The sequence below is a fragment of the Cydia pomonella genome, chromosome 2 (assembly GCF_033807575.1).
Source record: "Cydia pomonella isolate Wapato2018A chromosome 2, ilCydPomo1, whole genome shotgun sequence".
Classification (NCBI taxonomy): Eukaryota; Metazoa; Arthropoda; class Insecta; order Lepidoptera; family Tortricidae; genus Cydia; species Cydia pomonella.
The window spans coordinates 63,453-90,970 of NC_084704.1; the positions used below are offsets into that span (position 1 = coordinate 63,453).

General features: G+C 41.0%; 1 protein-coding gene and 1 long non-coding RNA gene across 3 annotated transcripts; both read left to right on the top strand.

Moving 5' to 3' along the window:
* Positions 1 to 509: 509 nt before the first annotated feature.
* On the top strand, positions 510 to 25,572 carry LOC133515616 (metabotropic glutamate receptor 1-like). The gene is made up of 12 exons (XM_061848187.1): positions 510 to 1,504; positions 7,925 to 8,036; positions 8,460 to 8,613; positions 11,092 to 11,251; positions 12,284 to 12,768; positions 13,320 to 13,696; positions 13,775 to 13,950; positions 14,134 to 14,345; positions 14,871 to 15,077; positions 17,997 to 18,180; positions 19,092 to 19,604; positions 23,847 to 25,572. Exons 1-12 carry the CDS (start codon positions 1,065 to 1,067, stop codon positions 24,148 to 24,150), a joined length of 3,324 nt encoding a protein of 1,107 aa, XP_061704171.1. The 5' UTR covers positions 510 to 1,064; the 3' UTR covers positions 24,151 to 25,572.
* Positions 3,271 to 5,290, top strand: LOC133530770 (uncharacterized). Of its 2 annotated transcripts, XR_009801375.1 has the most exons (4): positions 3,271 to 3,405; positions 3,515 to 3,645; positions 4,006 to 4,181; positions 5,170 to 5,290. It is a non-coding gene; the product is annotated as an uncharacterized LOC133530770 (long non-coding RNA). The 2 variants fall into 2 exon arrangements; XR_009801374.1 differs by having other exon boundaries at positions 3,332 to 3,645.
* Positions 25,573 to 27,518: the final 1,946 nt, after the last annotated feature.

Sequence of the window (27,518 nt, forward strand, 5' to 3'; positions counted from 1 at the left end):
TTTTATTCGCCCAAATCTAAAAAAAAAAACACGAGAATTACGCGGCGCGTTTTCTCTTTATTTTTGACAAAGTTGCGTTCGGCGCTCGAGGTCTCAAACTTGGATTATTCATTGGGCCAACATCATAAACAAGTCTGCAAAAAATCCGATCTACCGGATTAGACGCAAATGGTAAATGGTTAGATACAAAACCACTGTACTCGTATCCACATATAACTACCAATCTAAACAACTGGGAGAGACAGAGTAATAAGATAGTCAATAAAATAAAATGAGAAAAACACACATGAAATACTTGTATCTATAGAGAGTAGAGATGCTCCGCAAATATTGAAATCATAAAATTTTAAGGTTAACGTTAAGCAGAGATTGGCAACGGCACAGCTGCTCGTTAATCACACTTAGAAAACCCCTTGATATGTAAAAAAAGGAACATTAAATTTATTATATACTAGGTATTCACAGGGACAGCTTACTTTACATGTAAAATGTAGCCAAGACGAGACCATGTGGCTCGCACTATAAAAAGTTATATCTCTGTAGAGCCAAGCTTCTAACTCTACAAGCCCTAACTTCACAAACTCTACTCCTTAGTCAAAATATTTGCCTTATTTGTAGTACATATGGTGATACTTTCCGGCACACGTGCGGGAATGAGCACTTTCCGTGCAAATGTCGAAACTTTAAATAACCATATGTACTATAAAACGTTGTACACGTGCAAATATGTAGTTCGCAAGTCGTGTCGATTTAAAACACTCCCTTCGGTCATGTTTAAATTTATCACCACTCGTTGCGAATTTCCTATTTTCTGCACTTGTATCGTAAATAACTATCGTGCAACCATGACTGCAATAAGAAATTATGTTGTGATGCTTGTTTCTTCTGTTATATGACGTATTTAAAAAATAAGAAACTTTTCTAACCGCATTTATTTACTAATTGGCTCGGGCATATGCCATCTCCATCACTCTTGACGCTCGCTTGTTAGCGTGAGTGTGTCGAGAAGCGGAGCAGGTGCGGCCGCGGCGGCCGCGGCAGAAGCGTCGCGCTTGTGCGGCGAAATGGGCGCGGCGCTGCTGCTGCTGCTGCTGACGGGCGCGGCGGGCGCGCGGGACACGCGGCGCGCCGTGGTGCCGGGCGCCGTGCGGCTCGGCGCGCTGTTCGCCGTGCACGGCGCGCCGGGCGGCGGCGGCGCGTGCGGCGCCGTGCGCGAGCACTACGGCATCCAGCGCGTGGAGGCCACGCTGCGCGCGCTGGACGCCATCAACGCGGACGCGGCGCTGCTGCCGGCGCTGCCGCTGGGCGCCGAACTGCGCGACTCGTGCTGGGCGCCGCACACGGCGCTGCGCCAGACCATCGACCTGGTGCGCAAAGCCATCGACCCGCAGGCGTACGCCGCCGCCGCTTGCACCGCGCCCGGCGCCGCCGGCACGGCCGGGGACCAAACGGTAATCCACTTTCATCAATTCTCTCTCTCTCTCTTATTCATTGCAGCATTCACGTACTGACTTAGGTGTTTGATCGCACATACACATGCATATGTATGTAATTTATTTGTTGATGTCACTATTCGAGTCTGCACAACTAAGTAAAGATAAAGTAGGCATATTACAATAATGCGCTTATGAACCAAAACCGAACCTCTGACCCGAAAAAATTTAAATCCCTGCTAAACTGTAGGAGGGTATCCCAATACGGGACCGATAAGAAACTCGGCGGGACACATCTTTGGTATTAATACGAGCGATTTTTAATACTACAAAACGAGCGATTGCTGGCCGGAGTTCAATCGACATCCGTGTAAAGATCTTTATAAAAATGACATCATGACATACTTCTCCCTATACATATTTCAAGCAGGTACTGTTTGTAAGAAATAATTTACATATGTTCAAACGTATCGAGGTTACGGGTAAGCAACTCCGATCTACCAGGAGCATATTTCGTCAGTCATCGCCTCCCGTTTGATACTTTGTCAGATGATAGTTTAGATGCTGTTTTAAACTAAAAAAAAACCGGCAGCCGGTTCTATCGCGGTGGAATCACCGTCAGTTGTAAAATCAACATGTAAAAAATATGCGCCTTATATGCAAAGTTTCATGATTTGTTATTGCTATCATAAAAGGTATAGCGCATATTTTTTACATGTTCATGCGACCAGCTGATGTTCTTACCACCGCGATATAACCGGCTGACGATTTTTTTTGTTAATAGCATCTGAACTATCATTTGACAAAGTATCAAACGGGAGGCGATGACATTTTTTTTTGTTTTACGTGTTTCGGTGGCTGCCATTCCTCAACCCACTAACGGAGCGGCAGCTGACGTCCACGAGGGTTCATCATACCTAGCCGTTAACCACTATACGAGTTTTCAGCCGGGAGGCGATTGGTCATGGAAATTGTTCCTGGCTCGCGGTCTATACGTACAGTGCCGCGTCGCATGGCACTTTCAGTCAAAAATCCGAGGGTGATAGGGCGACGTATTACCTGCAGAATTGCATCTGACGAAGCATTTGAAGGCCAATTAAGATCTTTTTTACTAGACAATCCATTATATTTTGTAACAGAATACCTACATGGACTAAAAATAAATAAATAAATTATGGATTGATTTTAATATATGATAATAGTTATTTTATTCTTATATTGTATTGTCTTGCAGGGCTATTATGGTCGATTTTATAAATGATATGGCTGTATAAATGATAATATAACTAACATTTTATCCAGTTTTTATTGATTTGACGTCTTTTCCACTTTTGACAGCGATAGATGTTAAATGATTTACTGCATAACATGGTCGGTGGATAATTTGTCATTTGTCTAAATTTCTGACTTATACTTAGTTGATAAGTGGATAAGTTAAATGATATAAATGACACTTGTCTAGATTTATATCGTTTTATAGCATTTATACCGTTTTGTCTACTTTTGACAGCGATAGACGGTAAATGGCAACGTTTGTTGAATAATTAAATATATAGTCGAGTTTTGACGGCTAGACTTTGATTATTTTATCCTAGTGCTCACTGGGTCACGATAAGTGCTCTTGTGCTATATAAATGGTGCAAAATACAAATTTTTGGAGTTAAATATCAGTAAGTATCTGTGTTTTTCATTATATATACAATCAAACTCATTTATTTACATATAACATTATCAATACATTTTTCAGGGATGGCAAGATATCATTTCTTCTTGGCAGCTGCTGCTATCGAAGAAAAACAAGACAGAAAACTTCAACGCCGGGCCATAAGGGATGCATGCAACCCGTTTGATAAGCCCGACGAGGAGTTATGGCGTATATATAGGGTGCGGAAAGAATTAGCACTCTATGTGTGCTGAACTTGACGCTGACCTCAAGCCTCAACATGGCGATGGATTGCCGGCACATCTTAAAGTAAAGATATAATGTTGCACTATTCCTCAAATCATTCCCGTTACCTTTACCACCTTGATCATAATCATTATTTCATAATGATATGCCTACTTACAAGTCTTTGTTTTAGGTTTTAACATCACTGCACCTATTGGCTGACGGTAGTTACTAACGGGGAACTGGACAAGACCATGGCTTGTCCATTGCTCAGTCTACCGTCAGCCGGTACTTGGATCAATTTGTAATTGTGGTGAATAGAAGGTATGTCCATTTTGGTACAGAATACCACTGACACCGGAGATAAGAAGGTAAAAAAACACGAGTATGGATGTGCAGTGAGACATATGAAGGCAAAAAGACGCAGTTAGTAACAAAATATTTATATTTATTTTCTTACGTAGTTTTTTAGGGACCATGAAGTACAAATGAGGCTTGAATGTGGATTTTTGTGGTATTTGTATTTGAAGTGTTTCTACCTAAATATTTCAATGCAGAATCATACCTTATTTTTGTTATTATATGCAACTTCTTTACCACTCTTACATATGTATTTATGTAAGTATTATTCAATGCTACGTGTAGCTAAAGTACCAAATCATGAAAGTGTTGGATTGTTTACAGACTCAAGGACACTTGGATAGTCTTCCCAGAAAATGAGAGGTGTTCAGGAGGCATATGGGGTTGCTAACATTTTAGGCACAGTAGACTGCACCCAAGTAAAAATATTTCCATAACCTTTACCGCATGGCGTACAGTTTCTAAACAGAAAAGGAATTCATTCGCTAAACGTTCAGTTGGTATGTAATAACTGCAAAATCATAATTAGAAATTTTAGAATAAATCGAATGGATGGACAGAGTCGATATTTTCTTGTAAACCGTAAGATCGCCAAAGTAATCCCTGACAACACCAATGGGGATTACTTTGAATCGGGATTAGTACGTTTTGTTACAACTCATCTATCATTCATTCTGCTAAATCGGATACAAATAGGTAGTCAAATACTATTTTGTAATTTCTAAAATATTAAGAGATTACATATACATATAACCGTTGTTATAATATTTTAAGTATAAATATTTGTGAAATGTTTGACGTTTTCCGCGATTAGGTACATAGATACCCAGAGTCGTTCCATGCAAGTCACCTGTTAGTTTTACGTGATGTATCTGCAAAATTGCATGGACATTGGACACTTTATGAATAAATTAAATTTAGGTTTACCTACCATGTTTAGGGCTCCACTCCTCAAATTTTCTCTGCGGTGACCGATCACATACCCATGTACATGGATTTTTTTAAATGGGAGACTGGGGGCAGCTGCCTACCTATCCATTGAAAAAGTATTGTACCTACGTTGGTTGCTCTTAAAGACTAAGAATTGTTATTAGAGAAAAGCGGTTTACAAATACCTTAACTAGGATTCCTTGTGTTTCAGGCAGAAATGGACAATATGAATATTTTTTTAACTATTCACTTAATTATAAAATCTTAACGTCATAATGTGTTGAGAAAATAACTTGTGAGGCTTCTAATTGTTTTTGCTGCAATTACCTTATATCTTGCGATTAGCTTAATCAAAGTAGTTTTAATGCAACAATATGATATTGTGATCAGAAATTTTAATATAAACTGACGATAAGGCACCGACTTCAAACATATTAGTTGGTAATGCATATACTTAAAAAAGTATAATATTTTATTTTATCCTTTTTGAAGTCGGTTTGTAAAAAGTTTTTTTGATTATTTTACTTTATAGGTATAATAGGTTTTTCTTTTTTCCAGAAATCTTCCAATAAAAGGCGAACCTGAAGCGGAAATGGAAGGGGGCGCTGCTCGAGGGATGCATTACATGCAGAGAAGCGTGCCCTATTAATAAATAAATATTTCGCCTAGTATTATTTTATTTTGTTATGTTCATTAACACTACCTTCCTGAAAACATTCTGAGGAAACCGGACTAGCCCCAAGAGGTCATCCATTAATTAGATCACACGTTAAGGGGGAGAGAGGGGGTCAAGAAAATGTGACATGTTGTAACTAGAGGGAGGGGAAGTCATAAACTTTGTGACGTCATAAGTCATTCATTTACGAAATATAAGGTATACATAGGATGTTGCAGTTCATAGTTAACTGAGCCAAGCTAACAATAAGCACGGCATGGGATCGAATTTAAACGGTTGTGAGTCTAACTTTAGCAAAAAAGAAATATGACTAGCGTGAATGCTCACATGAACTAGACATGATTGAAAATGAAGACCTAATAGGTTCTCCGAAACATGTCGCACAAGTGTCAAAAATAACGTGAGTTAGTTAAACCGTAGTGTTTAACTTACGGTGTGGGCTGTCATTAGATAGGTCTTTTAAAACAAATATGGGTCTTTCATGACCATTTTTAGATAAAGATAATATTATAATAGATATAAGAAAGAAAAAAGAAGAGTCCCTCCCTCTAACTTTCGAACCATGTTGGGACCAAATAATATGACAAAAAATCATACATTCAACTTGGAACACACGACTGGCTATTGGCAGGTCTCGACATATTTTTTTTTTAAGAGCTCTCAGAGGATAGCTTGTTATGCAATAACTTTAGTTTTGTACTAATTTAAATTAAATTATGAGCAGGCTCAATCAAGGGGTTCTGGAGCTATATAAGAGCCTAGAAACCCAAAAGCTATTTGTGAGGGGTCTTATTGCTATTCTAGTCAACTTGTTTGCAAGAAAGTATGGTCGGCGGTATCAAATGAAAAAGCCCGGCTTACACGTTTTTGATATTGTTTTTAAATGTACCATTTTACATAATTAGCAAGATAAACGAATTCAAAATTACATAATATAGTCATTTGACAAGAAACATAACCGTTTACCACAGATACGGTCTTTTTAAATCTCTATGGTGACTTGAAACTATACTCAAACACACCCAGTTTGGCAGTAGAAAAAGGCGCAAAGTTTAAATTTTATATGGGAGACCCTTCGCCTATATTTTTAAAAATTTACCGCCTTTTTTCTACTGACCAAGTTGCTGTACCAGAGTTTATCATTTTCCGAGTAAGTAGGTGCAACAAATGCAATCGCTATACATAATTTTTGGCAAACCGCGAGTTCTCAGTTCCGGGCGAAAAACTATTGAAGGAAAACTATAGCGAACTCTGCCGTATACTAAATCATCCACATCGCAATGGAATGCGGTGCAACGCCAGTGTGAAGACCGCCTTACGTTAATTTCACTCAATAGGCACAGTCCGTACCAAAAGTAACTCATCGTGTGAAATGTTGGAAATGATCTACACGCTTAATTTTGAACACCTTACACGCTTCACTACATTTGCCTGTCTTTCAAACCTTAAAAACGTGCCTTCAAATCTAAGCGAGCAATGATTCCCCATTTGCTATGTATGAATTGTAGACACAACTTATCATTAAGCCAACTATTTATTAAAAGACGTCTTAATTAAACACAATAAGAATCTATTTTGCAAACTCTTAAATCATGGATAACTTTTAACTATCAATGTCAAATGTGGATAAGTGGTAATATGTCATTTAACCAACTATTCATTAAAATACGCTTTAAGTATACTTGTTTACAATTTATTTTTCAAAAGCACAAACCATGGATAATTTTTAACTGTTAATGTCATATGAAGATAAGTGGTAGAATGTGATTTAATCATCTATTCTTTAAAATACGCCTTAAGGCATAGAGTTCAAAATTCATTTTTCAAAACCTCAAAATATGTCGCGCTATCATTAGTCAATTATAGGTTACCCTCGCGACTTTATACCGAATTAAGTCACTTATCAGATAATCGCCAATCCAAGCATTAAATGATTAATGATATAATGACAAAACCATCATAGGCCGGTTGGACTTTAATTTGACGATCCATATAATATAGCATAATACGTTTTCGTAATCATGCTATTATTTGACATTGTATAATTATTCCCCAACATTTATTTGACATTGTCATGAATTTATTGAACTATTTATAATGATTTTTTTCTGTCTTGAATAAATAGTTAACGATAATGATATAAATTCATATAGATAAGCTTAAAATATTTTTTATTATAATTTAATATTATGAAAGAAATCTAAATCTAATAATCTATTATTAAATCGGTCTTAAACTACCGTCCCCAGCTTTTTAATTAATAATTAACATTTAAAGATTTTGGATATATGTACAATCAGCGACAAAATCGTGAATTTTATCAAAGATTCTTTTGATGCAAATACAATCTGAAAACACTCGCGGCGAGTGTAGTGCGGTGCCGTGCCTTGGCAGTTGGCACTTGTCTACCTCACAGTCCTCACACGGGACGGAGAGTCCCTGCCTCGCGACTTGGAAGTGTTGTTTGTGATTGTATTTATTTCTTGCTGAAATGTATTTTGAAGAAATCGAATCTATAGTCTTTATTTATATTTCTTTTAGCAAAACGCTTTAGTTTTAGAAAAAGTTACACTTATCATTTATCTTTTTTTTTATTATGACATATTGCCCATTCTCTATGGATTAAAACATACTAAGTTATTTAATGCGGCTGCAGGAGACAGCGCCGCTGCTGGGCGTTCTGGGGCCGGGTGCGAGCGCCGCCGCCGTGCAGGTGCAGAACCTACTGCAGCTCTTCTCCATTCCGCAAGTGAGCTTCTTCTACTCGAGCACTCAGTATGTTAGTCTAGTGTGGGCCGTGCAGATCAGAACCTGCTCCATCCCACAAGCTAGCTCCTATTACCGTCCTAGAATTGTTAGTATGTAGTTCGTTTTGTGGTTGCGTGTGTGGATATCCTCTTATCAGTTCGATCGTCGCACTGATCGCTATCAACTACAATTCCAGAATGAGAAATAGAATAAGAGACTGAGGGGCAAGCTAGCATCTTTTGAGCATCGACTCGTGGTCTAGTTAGCGCTATGGATAATGCTGTTGCTGCGCAGTTGCACCAAGTTGCGTCCGTCGAGCAGCAGCCTCAGAGTTGACTAGTTGCCGACGCTCGGGAGAGGCTAGTGTGGAGAGTCCCTGATATGAGCGATCCCACTACGCTGTAAAGCACAGAATTTGCTTCAGGTGTCATATTCAGCGACGTCGCGCGAGCTGTCGGACCGCGCGCGCTTCGCGACGTTCTTCCGCGTGGTGCCGTCGGACCGGCATCAGGCGCGGCTGCTGGTGGCGCTGCTGCGCGCGCACAACTGGACCTACGTGCACGCCGTGCACACTGACGGTGCGTAGCTGGCTCGACCCGCAACTAAACTTGATTGACATATAGCTAGTCTATTAATGCATCCACTATATTATATATACAGAATTTTGACTTTTGGAGACCCTACACACCTCTAAGGATAATTTGATAAAATATATACCTACTTAATCGTTTAGTTTTGACACTTAGAGACATTTACAGCTCTAAATAATTTTGTTTTTTTTTTGTATCTATATTTTTTTATATTATTATTTTAGTTTTTTTTTTGTAATTCGACATTAAGAGACTTTATACATCTCTAAATGATAATATTACTTTAGTTTGCATTGATAGTTTCAGTTAATTGTATACCAACAAAAAGATTATCATGTAAAATGTTGCCAAGACGAAACCATAAGTCTCGCACTGTAAAAAAGTTATCAGATCTCTCGTAGAGCCAAGCTTGTTCACTATTTTTTATTATTATACAATACCTAGTTCTTGTAGTAACGAAATGGCCGAGCCACATATTTTGACTCAGGTGTAGAGTTTGTGAAGTTAGGGCTTGTAGAGTTAGAAGCTTGGCTCTACGAGAGATCTGATAACTTTTTTACAGTGCGAGACTTATGGTTTCGTCTTGGCAACATTTTACATGAAAATGTTTTTGTTGGGATTTCACTTCTTTTTGTAAGTTGCTTATGACAATTTTCCATCCCCTAATTCAGTGGTTTAGGGGTTGGGGGTGATTTACTATTAAAAATTCTGAAATACTTATCTGGGGGCATCATTTATACAATCTACTTTTTTTACTGATTCTCCATAAAAACTTCAACCTCTTTTTCCCCCGTAACGCCCTTTTCCTCACCTTTTCACCCTTACGGGGTGATTTGGGGACTGAAAAATATTCTATATCCTTCCCCATATCGAAAACTATATACATACCAAACTTAAACTAAATCGGTTCAGCGTCGGTTATTGATTCCCCATACAAAGCACCTCACTTTCAAAATTTCAAATTTTTGAATTTTTTTGTTGTTTGTGTACTAATACTATCCTACATACCAAATTTCAGCTTCCTAGGACTTCAGGAAGTACCCTTAGGGTTGCGATGATCATCAGTGAGTGAGTGAGTCAGTGACGAAATCGGGGTTTTTAAGTAAAATCTAAAGTATGAGAGCTATGCAATTGATTTTATTTTATAATCAATAAGTCCACTATTGACATTATATTTCGATAATTTTGTTTATTTGGTATAATTTAATCCCAAGTTATGAGGGTTCAAAAAAACGACGAATCGCTTCGAGAAAAGGCAGGTAGTGCCCTTGCGCTTCGCTCGTCTTGACGGGGGCATTGCCGTGCCCCCCGATTTTATAATTGTTGATGTTATGCTTGTATGTAAATTCCATGTTGACGTGTAAAAGTGCCTCTGTGGCCTATTTGCTGAATAAATATTGAAGTTGAAGTTTGTATTACAATAGGTACTTGGATTTTATAGGACCTTACATTAATGAACTGATTGTACTTTGCCGTTCAAGGACTGCTAAGATATGTTAAGTACATGCAGAAAAGGCTTAGCATTTTTTAAAGGCCGGCAAAGCACGTCGCCCATGGACACCTACAACACCAAAGAGGTAATCTTTACCTAACCTAACCATAAGACAATTTGTCTGCTCGTTTGCCTCCTATATCATAAAAAAACCGGCCAAGTGCGAGTCGGACTCGCACAGGAAGGGTTCGGTACCATTATCTATAAAAACGGTCATCCATCCAAGTACTGACCCCGCCCGACGTTGCTTAACTTCGGTGATTGGATGAGAACTTCGAGATTGGAAAGAAATATTTATTTTATTCTGTTTTTAGTATTTGTTCTTATAGCGGCAACAGAAATACGGTTCATGAGATACAGCCTGGTGACAGACGGACGGACGGACGGACGGACAGCGGAGTCTCAGTAATAGGGTCCCGTTTGACCCTTTGGGTACGGAACCCTGAAAACCTAGTAGTGATTGCAATTATTACGACCTTACTAGACTAAAAGGATCAGAGTAGAGTTATTTTTTTCACCACCCCAACCACTAAAAGCCCTCTTGATTGTTCAAAAACTAATGAGAAAGTAGCATTTTATCCACATGTGGGGCAAGATGGAAATTTTGAGTTGTGTTATTATGTTAGCATGGCGGAATTAACTTTAAAATCATGGTTTTGAATGATACATTTTTATTATGTTTGAATTGTTTGGTATTTCATAGTCAGTATTTTCCTCGTGTAGTGTGGTGAAAAATTTTGTGTTTCACTCGGAGGCAAAGTTTGTTGAACCCTCGTGCCTTGAAACCCTCGCAACGCTCAAGATTCTACTCTTCGAACCACTCCCTACGCTCCTGGTTTAATTTTGGAATCTTTCGCTTGCTCGGGTATCAATATTAACACGAGTGGTTAATCAACAACTTTGCCCCCTTGTAAAAGAAATAACTATTGGCCAGGACTAGACGTTTGAAAGTGTCTGCATGTGAGTCGTTACAGAGAGCTACGGGCAGAGCGGAATGGCAGCGTTCCGCGAGGAGGCGCTAGTGGGCGGCGTGTGCGTGGCGCGCGAGGAGGGGCTGCGCGCTGCTCCGGCGCCGGCCGAGGTGGATGCGGTGCTGGAGAGGCTGGCGCGCGGCCCGCGCGTCGCTGTTTGCTGGTGAGTCACGTGCGCGACGACGAGGAGGAAGGCAGCGCGCCACGTCCGCGTTGCAAGAGGTGGACGCCGATACTTACACCTTACTATAAGCGCAAAAGATGAAGCTTATCTGACAAAACAGTTCAGCATAGACCTTCGGTCGCTGTCTTTTTTGAGGATCATCGGTGAAGACTACAGAAATATTAGATTTTTTTACGGAATTAATACCAAGGTAACTCTATTAATTAAGAATAGACTTTTTAACTTTGTATTTGTCCGACCTCTCCTTCTTGATAAACTATCGCTTGATAAACAATCATTACTTTTTTTTATTCGTATAACTAACAGCTTAACTAAACTAAGACTGGGTTAAATAAATAAATATGTTAATAAATATATAAATATGTATCAGAGAAGCCAATTACAGGTTTCCACAGACAGGATACAAAGGTAGGCATACCAATAGGTATGTTATATATCAACAGATTCATTTAAAATGTTAGTTTATAAGACTAAGGTCTGATTTTTCAAACTTCAGATAAAATTATCTGTCAGATAAATATAACACGCTCCCTTTCTTTAAGAGCAATTCCTAGCTGAGCTTTTCAAATCTCGAATTTTTGAAGCTATGTTTCTGTCGCGCTGCGGTGGGCGGGAGCGGGATCTAAGTGTGAGTGCGAGCGCTCGCTCATTGCGCGCCGTTCCGTCGACATGTCGACATCGCCCGCAAGCCAGACGGGATTCATCCTGCGCTGCCCGACGCAAGTTGTTTTTGGTGTTATCACATAATATTGTTTTTCATTTTTATATTATACTGTACCGTTATGAATTCCTGTGTCTTAGCTGCTCATGTGTTATTGCTTTATAATGTTAATGCTTTATGTTGTTAATGTGTTCCAATTTGTGCCGCTTTGGCATTAGCTGTAAGGTGCAATTTGTTATTTGAAATAAATAAAATAAAAAATCTATTAATTACCATATAGGTAAAAATTGCAAAAACAGATACTCGTAATATTAACTGTTGTTTGAAAAATCAGACCTCAGTCAGTGACTTTTTTTCTTAAATCTAGGGGAAGAAAATGGTGTCTTTCACACCTCACTCTTTTTTTATACCACGACGGTGGCAAACAATCATACGGCCCACCTGATGGTAAGCAGTCACCGCAGTCTATGGACGCCTGCAACTCCAGAGGTGTTACATGCGCGCTGCCGACCCTTTAAAAACCTGCACACTCCTCAATCGTCTGTCACGATGCTGTGGCCAATGATGATGATGTTCTATGATGAAAAGTGTAACAGGTGCGAGGGACGTACGGCGCGCGCTCTGCTGGCGGGCATGGCGCGGTCGCCGGCGCGGCGGCTGCGGCTCGTGGGCAGCGACGGCTGGGCCGACCGCGGCGACGTGGTGGCCGGCCTGCAGGTCCCGGCCGACGGCGCGCTCACGCTGCGCATCCGCTCGCCCTACCTCGCCGGATTCGACACGCACTACCACAAGCTGCACCCCAGAAACAACACCAGGAATCCCTGGTTCCAGGTAAGTAACCGTTTAATCTATTGCTGTTAAGTGAAGAAACCTAAACAAAAGTAACATGTGAAATCTCCGATCGTATTCTCCATCTCTGTGAGGATTTCAAAGGACGATGCGCGCAGTGAGCGGGATGTGGATACAGATATACACATAAAATTACAAGTGTTGATATACAGGCTATTGATTATTTATAACCATATAATAGCACCTTTCCACCAATTATAATAATAATTTTCACTGCATTTTCAGCATAATGTTCTGTTGCAGGAATTTTGGGAGCAGAAATTTAACTGTTCGCTAGCAGCGAACGCGCCCGTTGGAGTTCAACCATGTACTGGTTGGTAATAGTAATAATCATTTCAATAGGCAGGTAACACCTACCAGCAGCCGTAAAAGTGCATGGCGACTTTATCAATGAATTTATTCATAATTTTTCCATGCAATTTCGCAGCTCACTGTAGTCACTGTACCTAAAATAATTTCTCTCGCACTTCAAAGCCGAGCCCGAGCTATAATTTATATTTGCGGTTTTTGTCAAGAAGCCCTGCTACATGGCATAAAATAATCCTGATGGTTTGTTCAAGCCAGGCACGGAGTCGCTGGCTCGCGGCTACTCGCAGGAGCCGAAGCTGGCTCTGGTGGTGCGCGGCGTGTACGCGCTGGCGCACGCGCTGCACGCCATGCGCGAGGCGCGCTGTGGACCCCGCCCCGGCCTATGCGCCGCCATGCTGCCCTTTAACGTGTCGCTGTATCAGGCGCATCTCCAGCGTGTGCGCTTCACGGCGCCGGACGGCGCGCAGGTCGCCTTCGACGACAACGGCGACCCGCCACCCGAGTCAGTTGTACCACAACTTGCGCTTACTTTTGCTTACAATTTTATTCTGATATTTCTGATTCACGGTCACTTCAAGTGCTTGCGGGCTGTGTCTGTCTGTATCGCATGAACCGAATTATATATACCTAGTCGTTGTTAGAATTTTATTCAATATGTTTTTTTGTTGCTTCATTTGAGTCAGTTTTGTTTATTGAGCAGGTTGAGTGAGTACGACGTGATGAGCTTCGAGCGCGCACCGGGCCGTGGCGAGGGGGACGCCGACGGGGTCGGGGAGGGGGAGGCGTGGCACTACGTGCGCGTGGGCCGCTGGCGGCGCGGCCAGCTGCATCTGCGCGGTGGTCGGCATGCGCCCGAGAGGTACCACACCACTTACCACAGTTGATATGTTACATAAATGTTCATACCAAGTTTCATGTGTTCATTTAAGCACGTCGTTTTAAAATCATAGCTTAACTTTGAGCGGCTTTTTGGCGGCGGGTCCGTGGGATACTTAACCACAATATATTTCGCCAATGTTAATGTAGTAATTGATGTTCACAGGCGCGCAGCGGGCACGGAGGCGACTTGCTCGGCGCCGTGCGCGGCGGGGCAGTGGGCGCGCGCGGCGGGCGGCGGGGAGGCGGGCGGCGCGCGGCGTGCGCCGTGCTGCTGGACGTGCGTGCCGTGCGCGCCGCTCGCCGTCACGCGCGCGCCGCCGCACGCCGGCTGTCGGCTCTGCCCGCCCGGGCACAGGCCCGATGTGCACAGGAAATGTAAGCGCTTTTTTTAGGGGTCCGGGGGTAATTACTAAGACTACGCTGCTGTCCGTCCGTCTGTCACCAGGCTGTATCTCATGAACCGTGATAGTAAGACGGTTTAATTTTTCACAGATTATGTATTTCTGTTACCGCTATAATAACAAATACTAAATAAACTGAATAAAATATATATTTAAGGGGGCTCCCATACAACAGCCATCATATCATAACTCCCAGTAACTTAAGGGGTTGTCAGACGGTGGCTAACAAAAGCTTTCAGTCAAGGAGATCATACTTAGGAGTGTCGAAAGCTTGAATTGGTTGGTTTACAACTCTCCATCCACCCCTTTACAGAAATCATATGCCGCTATAACTACTCGATAACCTTGTTGTGTATTGTCATGTGAAATTTAAAAAGCTGCAACAGTTTACATCATCAATTGATCACGCAAACCCATTTCTTACTAACCAGATAATTACAAGTAGGTATGTTTTATAGTAAGTAGTATGTATCATATTCCTATCGATCATCTGACATAGTGTGCCTGCCGTCGCCGGTGGAGTGGGGCGGCGGGCGCGGCGGCGGCTGGGCGCGCGCACTGGCGGGCGGCGCGGGCGCCGCGGGGCTGGCCAGCGTGTTGCTGTGCGCGGCGACGTTCTGGCGACACCGCGGCACGCCCGTCGTCAAGTCCGCGTCGCGCGAGCTCTGCGCGCTGCTGCTGGCCGCGGCTGCGCTCTGCCACGTCGGTAATCTTTATACAATGTGTTTGTTTGCACACGTATAGTGGAGCCGTTAACCACGATGTTACGATGAATTTTATCGACAAAACACACCCCATACCTGTTTTTTCTCAACCATTTTAAAACTGCACCCTTTCAATGTTTTATGGTGCCATACACTACTGCACTTGGTTCATGTACCATTATCTGTCCGTTTACCTACCGCACATCTAAAAAATAATAATCATTCGATAGCTTATGAGTTAGGGCATAAATTTGAAGCATAAATGTCACAAAGAATTTTCCACAATTACTCGATAATTAATAACACAGATAAAAATTGTTTTCAAAAATTTCCTTTTTTCTACATTTTATCTTTTTTTTTCGAAAACGAGGTCGTTGACCTGTACTTTTTTATTGTTAAATGTTACAGGATATCAGCTAAAAGTTGACATCAAAACGATATCCCTAGTTGAAACATTTCACAAGTTACACGAGTCCCAACAATACCAACTGTAATGGTGTGTGTGCATGGTTGCCTAAGTGTTGACGGAGGGGTGAGACCCATTGCGGTGGGGTCTACTTTACGACGTCTGGCATCAAAAATTGCGGTTAGACACTTTAGATCAAAATTGCAGTCCCTTTTTGAACCAGTACAGCTAGGTTTTGGCACGAAAGGTGGGTGCGAGGCAGCCGTCCATGCCCTAAGAACCTACCTTTCATTCGATGATTGTGAAATTGTAGTCAAAATTGACGTTAAAAATGCTTTTAATTCGGTTAATAGGGACACTTTGCTGACAGAAGTTAAGGACAAAATTCCGGAACTGTACAATTACCTTTTCTTTTGTTATTCAGACTCGTCTAAATTAATGTACAAATCACATGAATTATCTTCTGAGGTTGGTTGTCAGCAGGGTGACCCTCTCGGGCCAGCAATTTTTAGTTTGGCTATAAATCCAATTATTAAAAATTTAAAATCAAAATTCAACGTCTGGTACTTAGACGACGGAACCCTAGGAGGCGACGTGAATACTGTGCTCTCTGATTTGTCTTTTGTTAGGAGCAGTTTCGAAAATATTGGTTTAGATTTGAATTTCAGCAAATGCGAACTCTTTATTCACAAATCTTCTTGTACTTTGACCGACTTAAAACCCAAATTTGACGATCTGGCTCCTAATATAAAATTGGTAGACAAGGATTCTCTTTGCCTCCTGGGTTCTCCTATATTTGAAGAATCTTTTCCTGATTATGTTTCTAACTCTATATCTAAATTCAAAAGTCACACGAATAGTTTACTCGAAATTAGCCCTCATTATGCTCTTGTGATTCTGAAATTCTGTCTTTTTGTCCCTAAATTTACATATGTGCTCCGCTGCTGTCCTTTTTGGAAACATCAAAATTTATTGTCGCCTATAGACGATTTGATCAAAATTAGTTTAGAGACGATTCTAAACATTCAGCTGAGTGAGCCTTCCTGGTCTCAAGCGTCCCTCCCTATTCGGTTCGGAGGTTTAGGAATTCGCAAAATTTCCAGTGTGGCTTCCCCAGCCTTTTTGGCATCCATTAATAGCACGTCTGGTCTCATAGGAAATATCTTAAGGGCTTTGCCCACAAACTATGAGATTACGGGCTTTGAGGATGCTAAAAATGCTTTTAAAATTGCTTGCCCGGGCAAACAATTTCCAGACAACCCAAAATCACAAAGGAGCTGGGATAATATTTACTGTGATTTAACTTACAATACTCTTCTAAACAACTGTACAGGTCCAGATCACGCGAGACTTTTGGCGGTCGGAGCCCGGGAAGCCGGCTACTGGCTACATGCCCATCCTTCACCTAATACTGGTACTTTCTTGGATCCGACCTCCCTAAGACTGGCGACTGGTTTGCGACTCGGGGTTTCGGTATGTACGCCACATATATGCTCTTGTGGCACGGACGTGGACCGACTGGGACACCACGGATTATCTTGTCAAAAAAGTGCAGGTCGTTTTTCAAGACATGCGTCGCTTAATGACATAATTCGTCGATCTCTTGCCACCATCAATGTGATGTGCCTGCTCTTCTTGAGCCAACTGGCATTATCAGGGATGATGGCAAGAGGCCTGATGGAGTGTCCTTGGTTCCTTGGAGCTTGGGACGGATGTTAGTGTGGGATGCTACCTGCGTAGACACACTGGCACCGTCCCACCTCCAACGGACTAATGTAAAAGCGGGCGCAGCGGCGGAAAGCGCCGAAATTTTGAAACGTAATAAATATAAGAGCCTCGGTAGAGAGTACCATTTTGTACCTTTTGGCGTTGAAACTCTAGGTCCATGGGGTCCCAGCGCGCACAAGTTTTTTGGAGAAATCGCGAAACGTCTGTTTGACGTAACTGGTGACCGAAGAGCTGGCGGCTTCCTCGCACAACGTATCAGTATTGCGATACAACGAGGAAATGCCGCCAGCATCCTTGGTACAATGCCTCAAGGGCCTATTTTAGATATAAGCTAGTTATAGTAATCATCTGTATATATCCATTATGTATATTGTTATTGTCAATAAATAATATAGTTCCGAGTGTTGCATTATATTTTTATAAATGGAATATACCAATTTATTGGGAAACATACAGCACATAATAAAACAATAAGGTAAAAACTAATCTAAATAAGGCCCCAGTGGCATTGTGCCAAAGATGCTGGCAGCATTCCCTCGCTAAATGGCAATACTTATGCGCTGCGAGAGAAAGCTGTCAGCTCTCTGGTCTGTCTGCTCAGCATTATATTGTTAACAAGTATGAATTTACGGAGGTGATATTTAAAGGTGAAAACGATATTAGAAACATACTGGTGACAGATCATTCCAACTCTTGGTGGGAGCTGGATACCCGGATCGTGTGCAAGTGTGACGATGAAGTTGTATAGTCGTGAGTTATATTAGTGAATGGCGTGAAAAATGAGCAGGCGTGGAAGGAAGAATGGGCGAAGGCTGCGACTGGTCACCACAAAAGTACCCAAAACCCTACTCTGAAGCCGAAGGGCTTCTCGCTGCAGAGGAAATACTGGTGCCGCCTCAACAGAATCCGCACAGGTCATGGCAGGTGCAATTATATGCGTCACAAATGGGGATGGAACGAGAGTCCGTTGTGTGACTGTGGCCTTGAAGAACAAACTACCCAGCACATTGTTGAACAGAGACGTTTCCAAGGCAGCCCGGAGGACCTCTATACCAATTTGACACCGGACGCGATCAGGTGGCTGCGTGGCCTGGATGTCGACTTATAATAAATAGATAGTATATTAATATTGCCTACAATGTTACGCCATACGCTTAAAAAAAAATGTGAATAACTTTGTTGTGTTGGGACATATAACGTTAGTTGTTGTTAATCGACATGGATACACCATCAATAGACGAAATTTCGGTGCAATTAGAAGATATGTACATCAGTATCAAGAAAGCGGAAATTAATTACAAAAAATGCCTCAAGGAAATGTTAATATATGCATGGAATATATCGACGAGTATTGATCATCATTCAAGCAATTACATTCCGAGTTACTAAAGATATCAACAATGGAACAAAGGCAATGTCTGTTTTTATACTTCGTAGAGAATTATTACGATAAATGTGAAGAAAAATACTTGAATCTAAAAACTACGCTTCAGGACCTGTTGTACTTTATCACACCTACACCGGCTGGCACGCCCAGGAATACTTCGTCAGTTTCTGGAGATATTAAGCTAGTAATGGATGTGAAATTACCTCGTTTGGAATTATCAAAATTTTCTGGTGTTTATGAAGAATGGCAGGCATTTGAAAAATATTATAATATGAAGTCAGCACAGCCTCGTGTGTAATGACCAACTTAGCACACTTGTATCATAATGATATTTTGACCGACATTGTTTATTGAAATACCTCAAGAAAATACTACCGAAGTTTATACTTATTGTTAGCCGGGTTTTTTTTAATGCACATGTATTTTACTTTCCTAGTATTCGAAATGAAAAGTGAGTATTCAGAATATTGGCGCTCTCACTGCGTTCTAGCGTCAAACTACCTCGACAGAAATGGATCACCTGGGATCTCGCAGATTGTATTATAAGTTTCAGCCAATTGCCAATTTACACAAGTACATTAAATTTTTTGAAGCCGCGCTGGCAGCAGTGGCGCGTCCCGCGGCGCTCCCGTGCGCACTGTCGAGGCTTGCAGCACCAGCACTGGGCGGTGTTTACGCGGCCGTGCTCGCGCGCACCGTTCGCATCGCGCGCCTGGTCGCGGGCGCCGAGCGCGGCCAGTCCGTGCCGCTGCTGTCGTCGCGCGCGCAAGTGGCCGGCTGGGGGGTGCTGGTGACGCCGGGCGTGCTGGCGGCGGCGTGGGCGGCGGTGCGCTGGCCGCCGACGCCGCGCCTGCTGCACCCGGGGCGCGCGCGCGCCGTGCTCGTGTGTGGCGGCGAGCGCGCGACGGCGCAGCTGCTGCCGTTGGCCCCGGCGCTGCTGCTTCTAGCTTGCTGCGCGGTTGCAGCGATTCGCACTCGTCGGTTACCGCATAACTTCAATGAAACGAGGTAGGATTATTAATTAGGTAGGTAGGATTTGGCGCATCTAATATCCAACGGCAAAGCATTCCACAATCGAACAGCCCGAAAGGTGAAAGAGTTAAAATAAAATTTAGAAGAAGAAGGAGGAGGAGCAAGGAGATGCACCCGAGCAGATGAGAGATATTTTATAAAATGTTCTTTAAAATATGGGGGGGTTGAAGAGAATATTATAAATAAGGGTAAGAATGTGAGAGTTGCGACGAAGACGAATTGGCAGCCACTTGAGCTGAGTACGAAATTCCGAGACGTGATCAAATTTACTATATGATATTTACGTATTTGATCATTTACCATGCTAATAATATATTTTGATTTCTATTATATTATTTGATTTATAGCGTCTAAGTATGCCATAAAAGGTAACTTGTTCGAGTCTATTAGGAACCTACGGACGTATTTAGGTATGACCGATGTACCCATTTTCACTCTGCCGGTCGTCACTCACGATCTGTTAGATCAGGCACTACACTCTATGATGAAGAAGCGTAGCACCGTTAATGCTTTTGATATTTCCGCCCGCTCCTCCGCGACTGGCCCGTCCCTTCGAGAGCCTATTGTGATTGTATTTGGGTTTCATTGCCTTTGATGACTGATAAACTTAACACTGATAACATCACCTCATCGTCTCATATTTCTCATAATGACCGATGTCGCTTTTTAAACATATGTTGTGTTTATATACCTAACGGACCTAATCACCGTGATGCGCTGACTGATTTTACTGACCTTGCAGGTCAACTTATTATTGACAGACCGGAAGATTTATTTTTAATTACTGGGGACTTTAACATACCAGAAGCTGTCTGGATTGGTAGCCCAACTTCCGAGGTGCGTTTGGCATCATATAGTACTTTCTGCACTCGTTTAATTCAAGAATTCTTATCTTATAGCGGTACTAAGCAATACAATTCTATTATCAATGCTAATGGTCGCATTTTAGACTTAATATTTTATAATGATAATTGTTGTGTAACCGCCTGCAATTCTCCGCTTGTATCTGAAGATGCACATCATAAATCACTTTGCATCGATTTAAAACTTGACCTTGTACACTATCTTATACCTGCAGCGCGTTTAACGTATAATATTCATTTAGCTAACTTTAACAAAATTAATACTGAACTCACTGCGATTAATTGGGCTGATTTCTTTAAAGGTTTACATTTAGATGATTGTATAATTAAATTCAACAACTTAATACATAATTTAATTCGTAAATATGCCCCACTCCGTCGTGTCCGTCAATCTTCATCTTCTGTTCCTATTTGGTATAGTAAACCACTACAAAAAATCTTAAAAGAGAAGCGTAAATTCCATAAACTATGGAAATTGTACGGCAATCCTTTAGATTATCAAAGTTTTAGCGTCTTACGTAAACGTGCCAATAAGTTAGAATCTGAGTGTTACAACAACTATATATCATATTCAGAACATAAAATAAAAACCCACCCCAACTTTTTTTGGACTTACGTGAAATCAATTTTTTCTAAAAATAAACTTCCTCAAACTATGAATTACAAAGGAATCACTAGTTCGGATGGCGAGCAAATTTGTAATCTTTTTAATACTCATTTTCATTCAGTTTTCGAGCAGCCGAGTAACATTAACTTTGATGACATAGTACAAAACTCTTTACCTGAACCTTTAATCGATTTAAGTACTGTAGAAATTAACTCAAAGATTGTAGATAAATACTTAAAATCAGTTAATATTCATAAAGGCGCCGGTCCAGATGGGTTACACCCCCTCTTAATTAAACGGTGCAGTTCCTCTCTTACAACACCTATCACTATGCTTTTTACCAAATCTCTTAAAGACGGCTATGTTCCTAAAACATGGAAGCAGGCTTGGGTGACCCCTATACCTAAAGGTACAGTCAGCCGCGACATTGAGAAATACCGTCCGATTTCCAAATTGTGTATCTTTGGTAAGCTATTGGAGAAAATAGTAACTGATCAAGTCTTTAGTGCGGTACGTCGCCATATTATTCCTAATCAGCATGGTTTTTTTAGGGGTCGGTCAGTCGATAGTAATCTCTTGACTTTCACTGATGAAATATTCAGCGCAATGGATGATGGTTTTAGCGTTGACGCTATTTATGCCGATTTTGCTAAAGCCTTCGATAAAATTTCTCATCATACCTTATTAACAAAGCTTTGGCGCCTTGGCATTCATGGCGATCTGTTCCGTTGGATCAAATCTTACATCGAAAATCGAGTTCAGTCCGTAGTATTACTGGGTTTTCAGTCGGAATGGAAACCAATTAGCTCTGGTGTGCCTCAAGGTTCTCATTTGGGCCCTTTGCTTTTCTCACTATACGTCAATGACATCCCTAATTACATTAAACATTCTAATTTGTTGCTTTATGCGGATGATACCAAAATCTTTAGGATCATTAGAAATGAAGATGATTGTATTAAACTACAAAACGATCTTAATAACCTTGTCACCTACTGTAGAGATAATCACTTATTTCTGAATTTGGACAAATGTAACGTTATAACTTTCACAAAAAAGAAAAAGAAAATTGAATTTAATTATAGCCTTTTAGGTAAAACATTGAAAAGGGTTACAGAGATCCGTGATCTTGGCATTCTAATGGATAGTAACCTTACATTTGTCCCACATCTCGACAACATCTTAAATAAGTCATTTAAACAATTGGGTTTCATTTTGCGGGTAGGAAAACCTTTTAAAAATCCTTTAACATACAAAATCTTATACAATAGCTTTGTCCGCAGTCATCTAGAGTTTGCATGTTCTGTCTGGAAACCATCTCACGCTATTCATATTAATAGAATTGAAAGGTTACAAAAGAAATTTATCAAATCACTCGCGTTTAGGACTGGGCAAATTTACACTAACTATACGGATACATGTACACGTTTTAAGATGCAAAAACTAAGTGACCGCCGTGATGCTGTAGACTCTGTCTTGCTTTTCAAAATTATTCACTCAGTACTAGATGCCCCTAAATTGCTTCATAAAATAAGTTTCAGAGTTCCGCGTAGACGAGAGCGCCAGTGTCGCAAAAAAGACCTTTTCTCTATTCCTCGCAGTCGGACTCGTTATGCTAGTAATGCATTTATTAAGCGTGTTTGTAAATTGTTTAATAATAATGAAAAACTCACAGATGTGGATATATTTAACTGTACTACTACTTTACTGAAAAAAGCATTCACATGATATGTATTAAGAATACCTAAATAAGCATATTTTTTCTAATAATTGAGATATATGCATCTTTGGTTGTTATTTAGCTTAAATTTCACATGACTTTGATGTTCACTTTTATTTTTAGGTGTTAATCAACTTGTACTGTATATAGGCAAGCTGTAGATATTTGTTTAAAGTATTGTAAAAATTGTTTGCATTTATATACGATATTTTTGTATTCAAAAAGTGCATTAGCTTCGTATTTTGATATGTAAATTAAGGAAACTATAGGTCAATTTACTGCTGCTTAATCTACTGTTCAATGTTATTGAATGACTGTTTGTTTCTGAATAAAAGAAAAAAAAAAAAAAAAAAATTTCACCCAATGCTTTTTTTGGATATGGCCGGTTGTTGGTGACGTACTTGTCGTGCTCATAAACCTTTATATTCGAAACTGGTACATATCCTGCCGTTTTAAAAAATGCCAGGGTATGTCCAGTTTTTAAAGGAAACGGCGACAGGCGCGACGTCAACAATTATTATAAGTAGGTCTATTACAATAGTGCCAACCATATCCAAAATAGTCGAGTCTATCTTGCCGTCCCACCTAATAAGTCACTTGGAATCAAACAAACTGATTACGAGTAACCAAAATGCGTACCGACAGAAAATATCTACAACCACCGCGGCGTACAGGATGTTTGATTCTATAGTGACTGGGTTAGATGACAAAAATAAGATGGCAGGAATATTGTGCGTCTTATCAAAAGCATTTGGGGTAACTCCACTGATGCCAGAAGAGTTCTAATAGTTCAGAAGAGAGCAATTCGTACACTTGCTGGAGTAAAATACAGACACCCATGTAAAGAACTTTTTATTTCGGAACACATAATGACTTCACTACTCACAACACCTCTTTGATCTAATAATATATGTCAGAAACAATATTGCTCAATTTTCTCATGTAGATTGTCCAGAAAAACAACTGCGTAACACAGGTCGTCTCAGAACAGTTCCTCGTCGCTTGGTGCTTTCAAATCGGACATGACGCAGGTTCATCGGCGCGGCGACGTACACGACCGGCGTGGCGTGGCTGGCGATGTCGGCGCTGTACGTGGCGCTAGAAGCGCGCGCGGTGGCCCTGTGTGCGTGCGCTTCGCTCTGCGCAGGCGCCTGCGTGGCCCTATCCCTCGGCCCGCGCGCCTGGCTCTGTCTGTGCCGCCCGCAGCGTAACACACGCGCGCACTTCCTTACGAACACCTCCATAAGGTGCCACATCGGGAAGTACCGCCCTGCACCCGCGTCGGATAGGCGAGCCTCGCAGCCACATTTGGTCTCTTTTAAACAAGGTACTTAATAAAATTGTACACTAAATATTTCATTTAATGTTAAGTTAAGTTTAGTACAATAATAATAAAATACTAGGGAAGCGCTGGTGGCCTAGCAGTAAGAGCGTGCGGGAGATCGCGGGTTCAAACCCCCATAAGGCTCGTCAATGTGTTTTTCGGAACTTATGTACGAAATATCATTTGATATTCACCAGTCGCTTTTCGGTGAAGTTAAACATCGTGAGGAAACCGGACTAATCCCAGCAAGGCATAGTTTACCCTCTGGATTGGAACGTCAGATGGCAGTCGCTTTTTTTTTTCTTTTTATTATTCGGAAAACCAACAGCTTAAGTAAACTAAAACTAGGTTAACATAAATATGTATCAGGGAAGCCAATTACAGGTTTCCACTTTCGTACGCCAAATCTTCGGATTAGTTGTCAAGCGGACCCCAGGCTCCCATGAGCCGTGGAAAACGCGAGGAAGATGAAGAAGAATAATATAATTCTTAGTGTAAGTAAAACTAACAATGTATGGGCCAAGGTCTGAAATAAATGTTTATTTATTTATTATCAACGCACATGATATAATCGTACAACACATTCAATCACCAAATTGAAAAGTAAAAACGTAAAAACTATCGGTATGACTGATGCGAACGAAGAGATTAGGTATGTATGTGGAACCTTCACCACATCGCACTGGTTATGTCCTCAAAACTTGGTGTAGCCCTGTCAGATGCGAAGGTGAGCCGGGTCTTCAGAGCTGGAGATAGACGTCGGCTGAGCGAGGCAACGGTGGCTGACAAACTTCTTCTTAATAGAAGTACAGCGACTCAATGTAAATATAGATGTAATTATATTAACAGAGTGCTGGCTAGGAGCAAAAGTGCCACCCGCACAGATGCCAGGCTACTCAATGTACTCGACAAAAAACAGTCTTAATCGTACTGGCGGAGTTGTAGTTGTAGCCTATGTCAAAGAAAACTGGAACGCTATTGTTACTGATCTGTTTTTCGAAGAAGGTCTCATCATTAAGTTGTCGAATTCGATAACGGTCGATCCATACGCCTCGTGCGTTTCGTTAGTTCTCTCTTTCGTTACCAGAAGACCTCTGCTGATAACTGTCCTTAGCATGTCCTCCGATCTTTTTCGAGCGATCTTATTGGTTTAAGTGCTACGCGAAATATAAGGAATTTTGATGGACACTTTTCATACACATAGATTGTTCTCCTTACTTCTACCCTCCATAATAATGAGATTTTACTATTAACACTAGAATAATTCTGGCTCAGTTTTCTTTATATAGTTAGAAAGAGAGCGCTTTAGGTGTCAAGTTAGGCACGTATCGAAAACTACACGAACAATAGAGTAAAAACGTTAGTGACTCCTGGTACCAGTTTAAAATTTTAGTACCATATATATGTAACCACTTGGATCTCTGATGTACACTTTCTCCATACATTTTCCGTAACGTATTCCGATCTCATGGTAGCCACACAGTTTACCTTCTTCTCCCGTCTGTTGAGATAACAAATTAAATGTATTTGTATTTAATAGTTTCATCTCTGGGATTTGTATTTCACATTGCTTTATGTAAGTGGAAACAGGTCAATTGACAGTCGTCATACAACCAAGCTGGCCCTTCAAATTACAGAGAGCTACCAGCCATGAACTGCGACGGAGATACACCTCACGAGGCGACGTCTGCCATGTTATTTTCGCTGTTCACATGACACATGAGGTGGTATTAACTCTGTTATTTGTGTAACACGTTTACACACAAATGTTTTTTAATTTGTAAAAACAACACTCTACGAGCCAGTTTGTAAGACTGCGCTTAAAGGCGTTTCTCTCAAGCAGCTTTAGTTCCTCCGGGAATTACAAAATTACTTAATTACTAACTTAATTAGTCCTGATACTGTGTAAGGATATTTGTTTTTGTAAGATGTCCTTAAACTAATAAATAAATTCAAAGTTAACAATGATTTTGTCTCGTCAGCGTTGGGAAATAATGTCACCGTGTCTACATTTTTCTAATAATTTTCTGTACGTTGTAAAATAATTTATTTTGAATATATTCGGATTGATTCCAGACTTCCGTGATCAGAGCGTGCAAACGGTAGCGTGTGCGGAGGCGGAGGCGGGAGCGGGCGCAGGAAGCTGGTGCGCGGCGGCCGGCGTGTGCGCACGCGTTACGCGCTCGGCGCCGCCCGCCGAGGGGGAGGAGGGGGAGGTGAATGTCGTCATCACGCTGCTGCATCACCGACACGCGCTGCCCGTGGAATACCATTAGTGTACAGTTAACAGTATTGAGAACGATACCCTGCTCAGAATGGAAGGAAGCTTGCGACGGAAAATATATTTCTTTTCTCTTTCTCTATTACACCATGATAATTAAAAGATGTTTACAAGCAAAAAAAAGTATAAATTAATAGTTGTAGAGAGCCAAAAAAACTATACTTAACCGTTTCGAATGCGAAGCAGTAACTAGCGCTCCATGACAGTCCATTCGCAGCCACGGGGAGGAGGGTGATGACAGTGATCAGGTACAATGTAAAATATCCCTTAGTTCTATCTGCTACCGGGGACTTTATTTACTGTAACACCAAATTTGATTTAAGTAAGATATCTATTAAGTGGTTGTAAATTTACCTACATTCAAAACATCGTATTGAAAATGCCTTAATCCCATCCCTGTATCGGGCTGGAAGGGTAGTCTGTGATCTGTGAGTGACGACGTATTCAATCACTTTACCAAATTAAGTAACGTATTTTGAGTACAGATGGCGCAGAGGTTCACTCGGGCATTCTGATATATTACAGGTCCTCTGGTAACGTGTAAAAAACCCGTAAAAAGAACCATAGCCTAACAATAGTTTTTTTCCATCACACTTGCTCGTAAACGGTGTTATTTTATGCCAGCATACGGAGATGGAATGAGCTATATTATATCCACGGGCGCAGCGGCGTAGCAATGTGCTCTTGCCGCCCGGGGCCCATCAGAAATTTGCCGCCCCGTTTATAATCAACATTAGTTAATAGATAAGAAAAAGTTCCGTAAAAATTGTAAAATACAAAAAATATGGTCAAAAACTAAAACTCGACTACTAAAAATCGGGCTCTAAAATCAGCGTAAAAAATTATGAAAAAAAAATCTCATCTGAAATAATCACACAGAAAATGCTTTATATTTATCATCTTTTAGATCAGTGGTGGGCAATCTTTCTTCATAGGGGGATTTTTTTTACGAAATTTAAGAGGAGGGCCAGAATTGCAGTAAAACTGAATTTTGATTTGCGATTATCCTGGGCCATATACTAAATATCATGGACTGTCGGCGGGCTTATTATATATATTACTAACATTCCGTTATTATTTAATGAACATTATCTTAAC

Coding starts and splice junctions, on each gene's coding strand:
- LOC133515616 (XM_061848187.1), top strand. CDS start 1,065: ATGGGCGCGGCGCTGCTGCTGCTGCTGCTGACGGGCGCGGCGGGCGCG. Junction 13,951..14,133: donor GGTCGGCATGCGCCCGAGAG/GTACCACACCAC, acceptor TGATGTTCACAG/GCGCGCAGCGGGCACGGAGG. Junction 15,078..17,996: donor GGCTGCGCTCTGCCACGTCG/GTAATCTTTATA, acceptor AAAAATGAGCAG/GCGTGGAAGGAAGAATGGGC.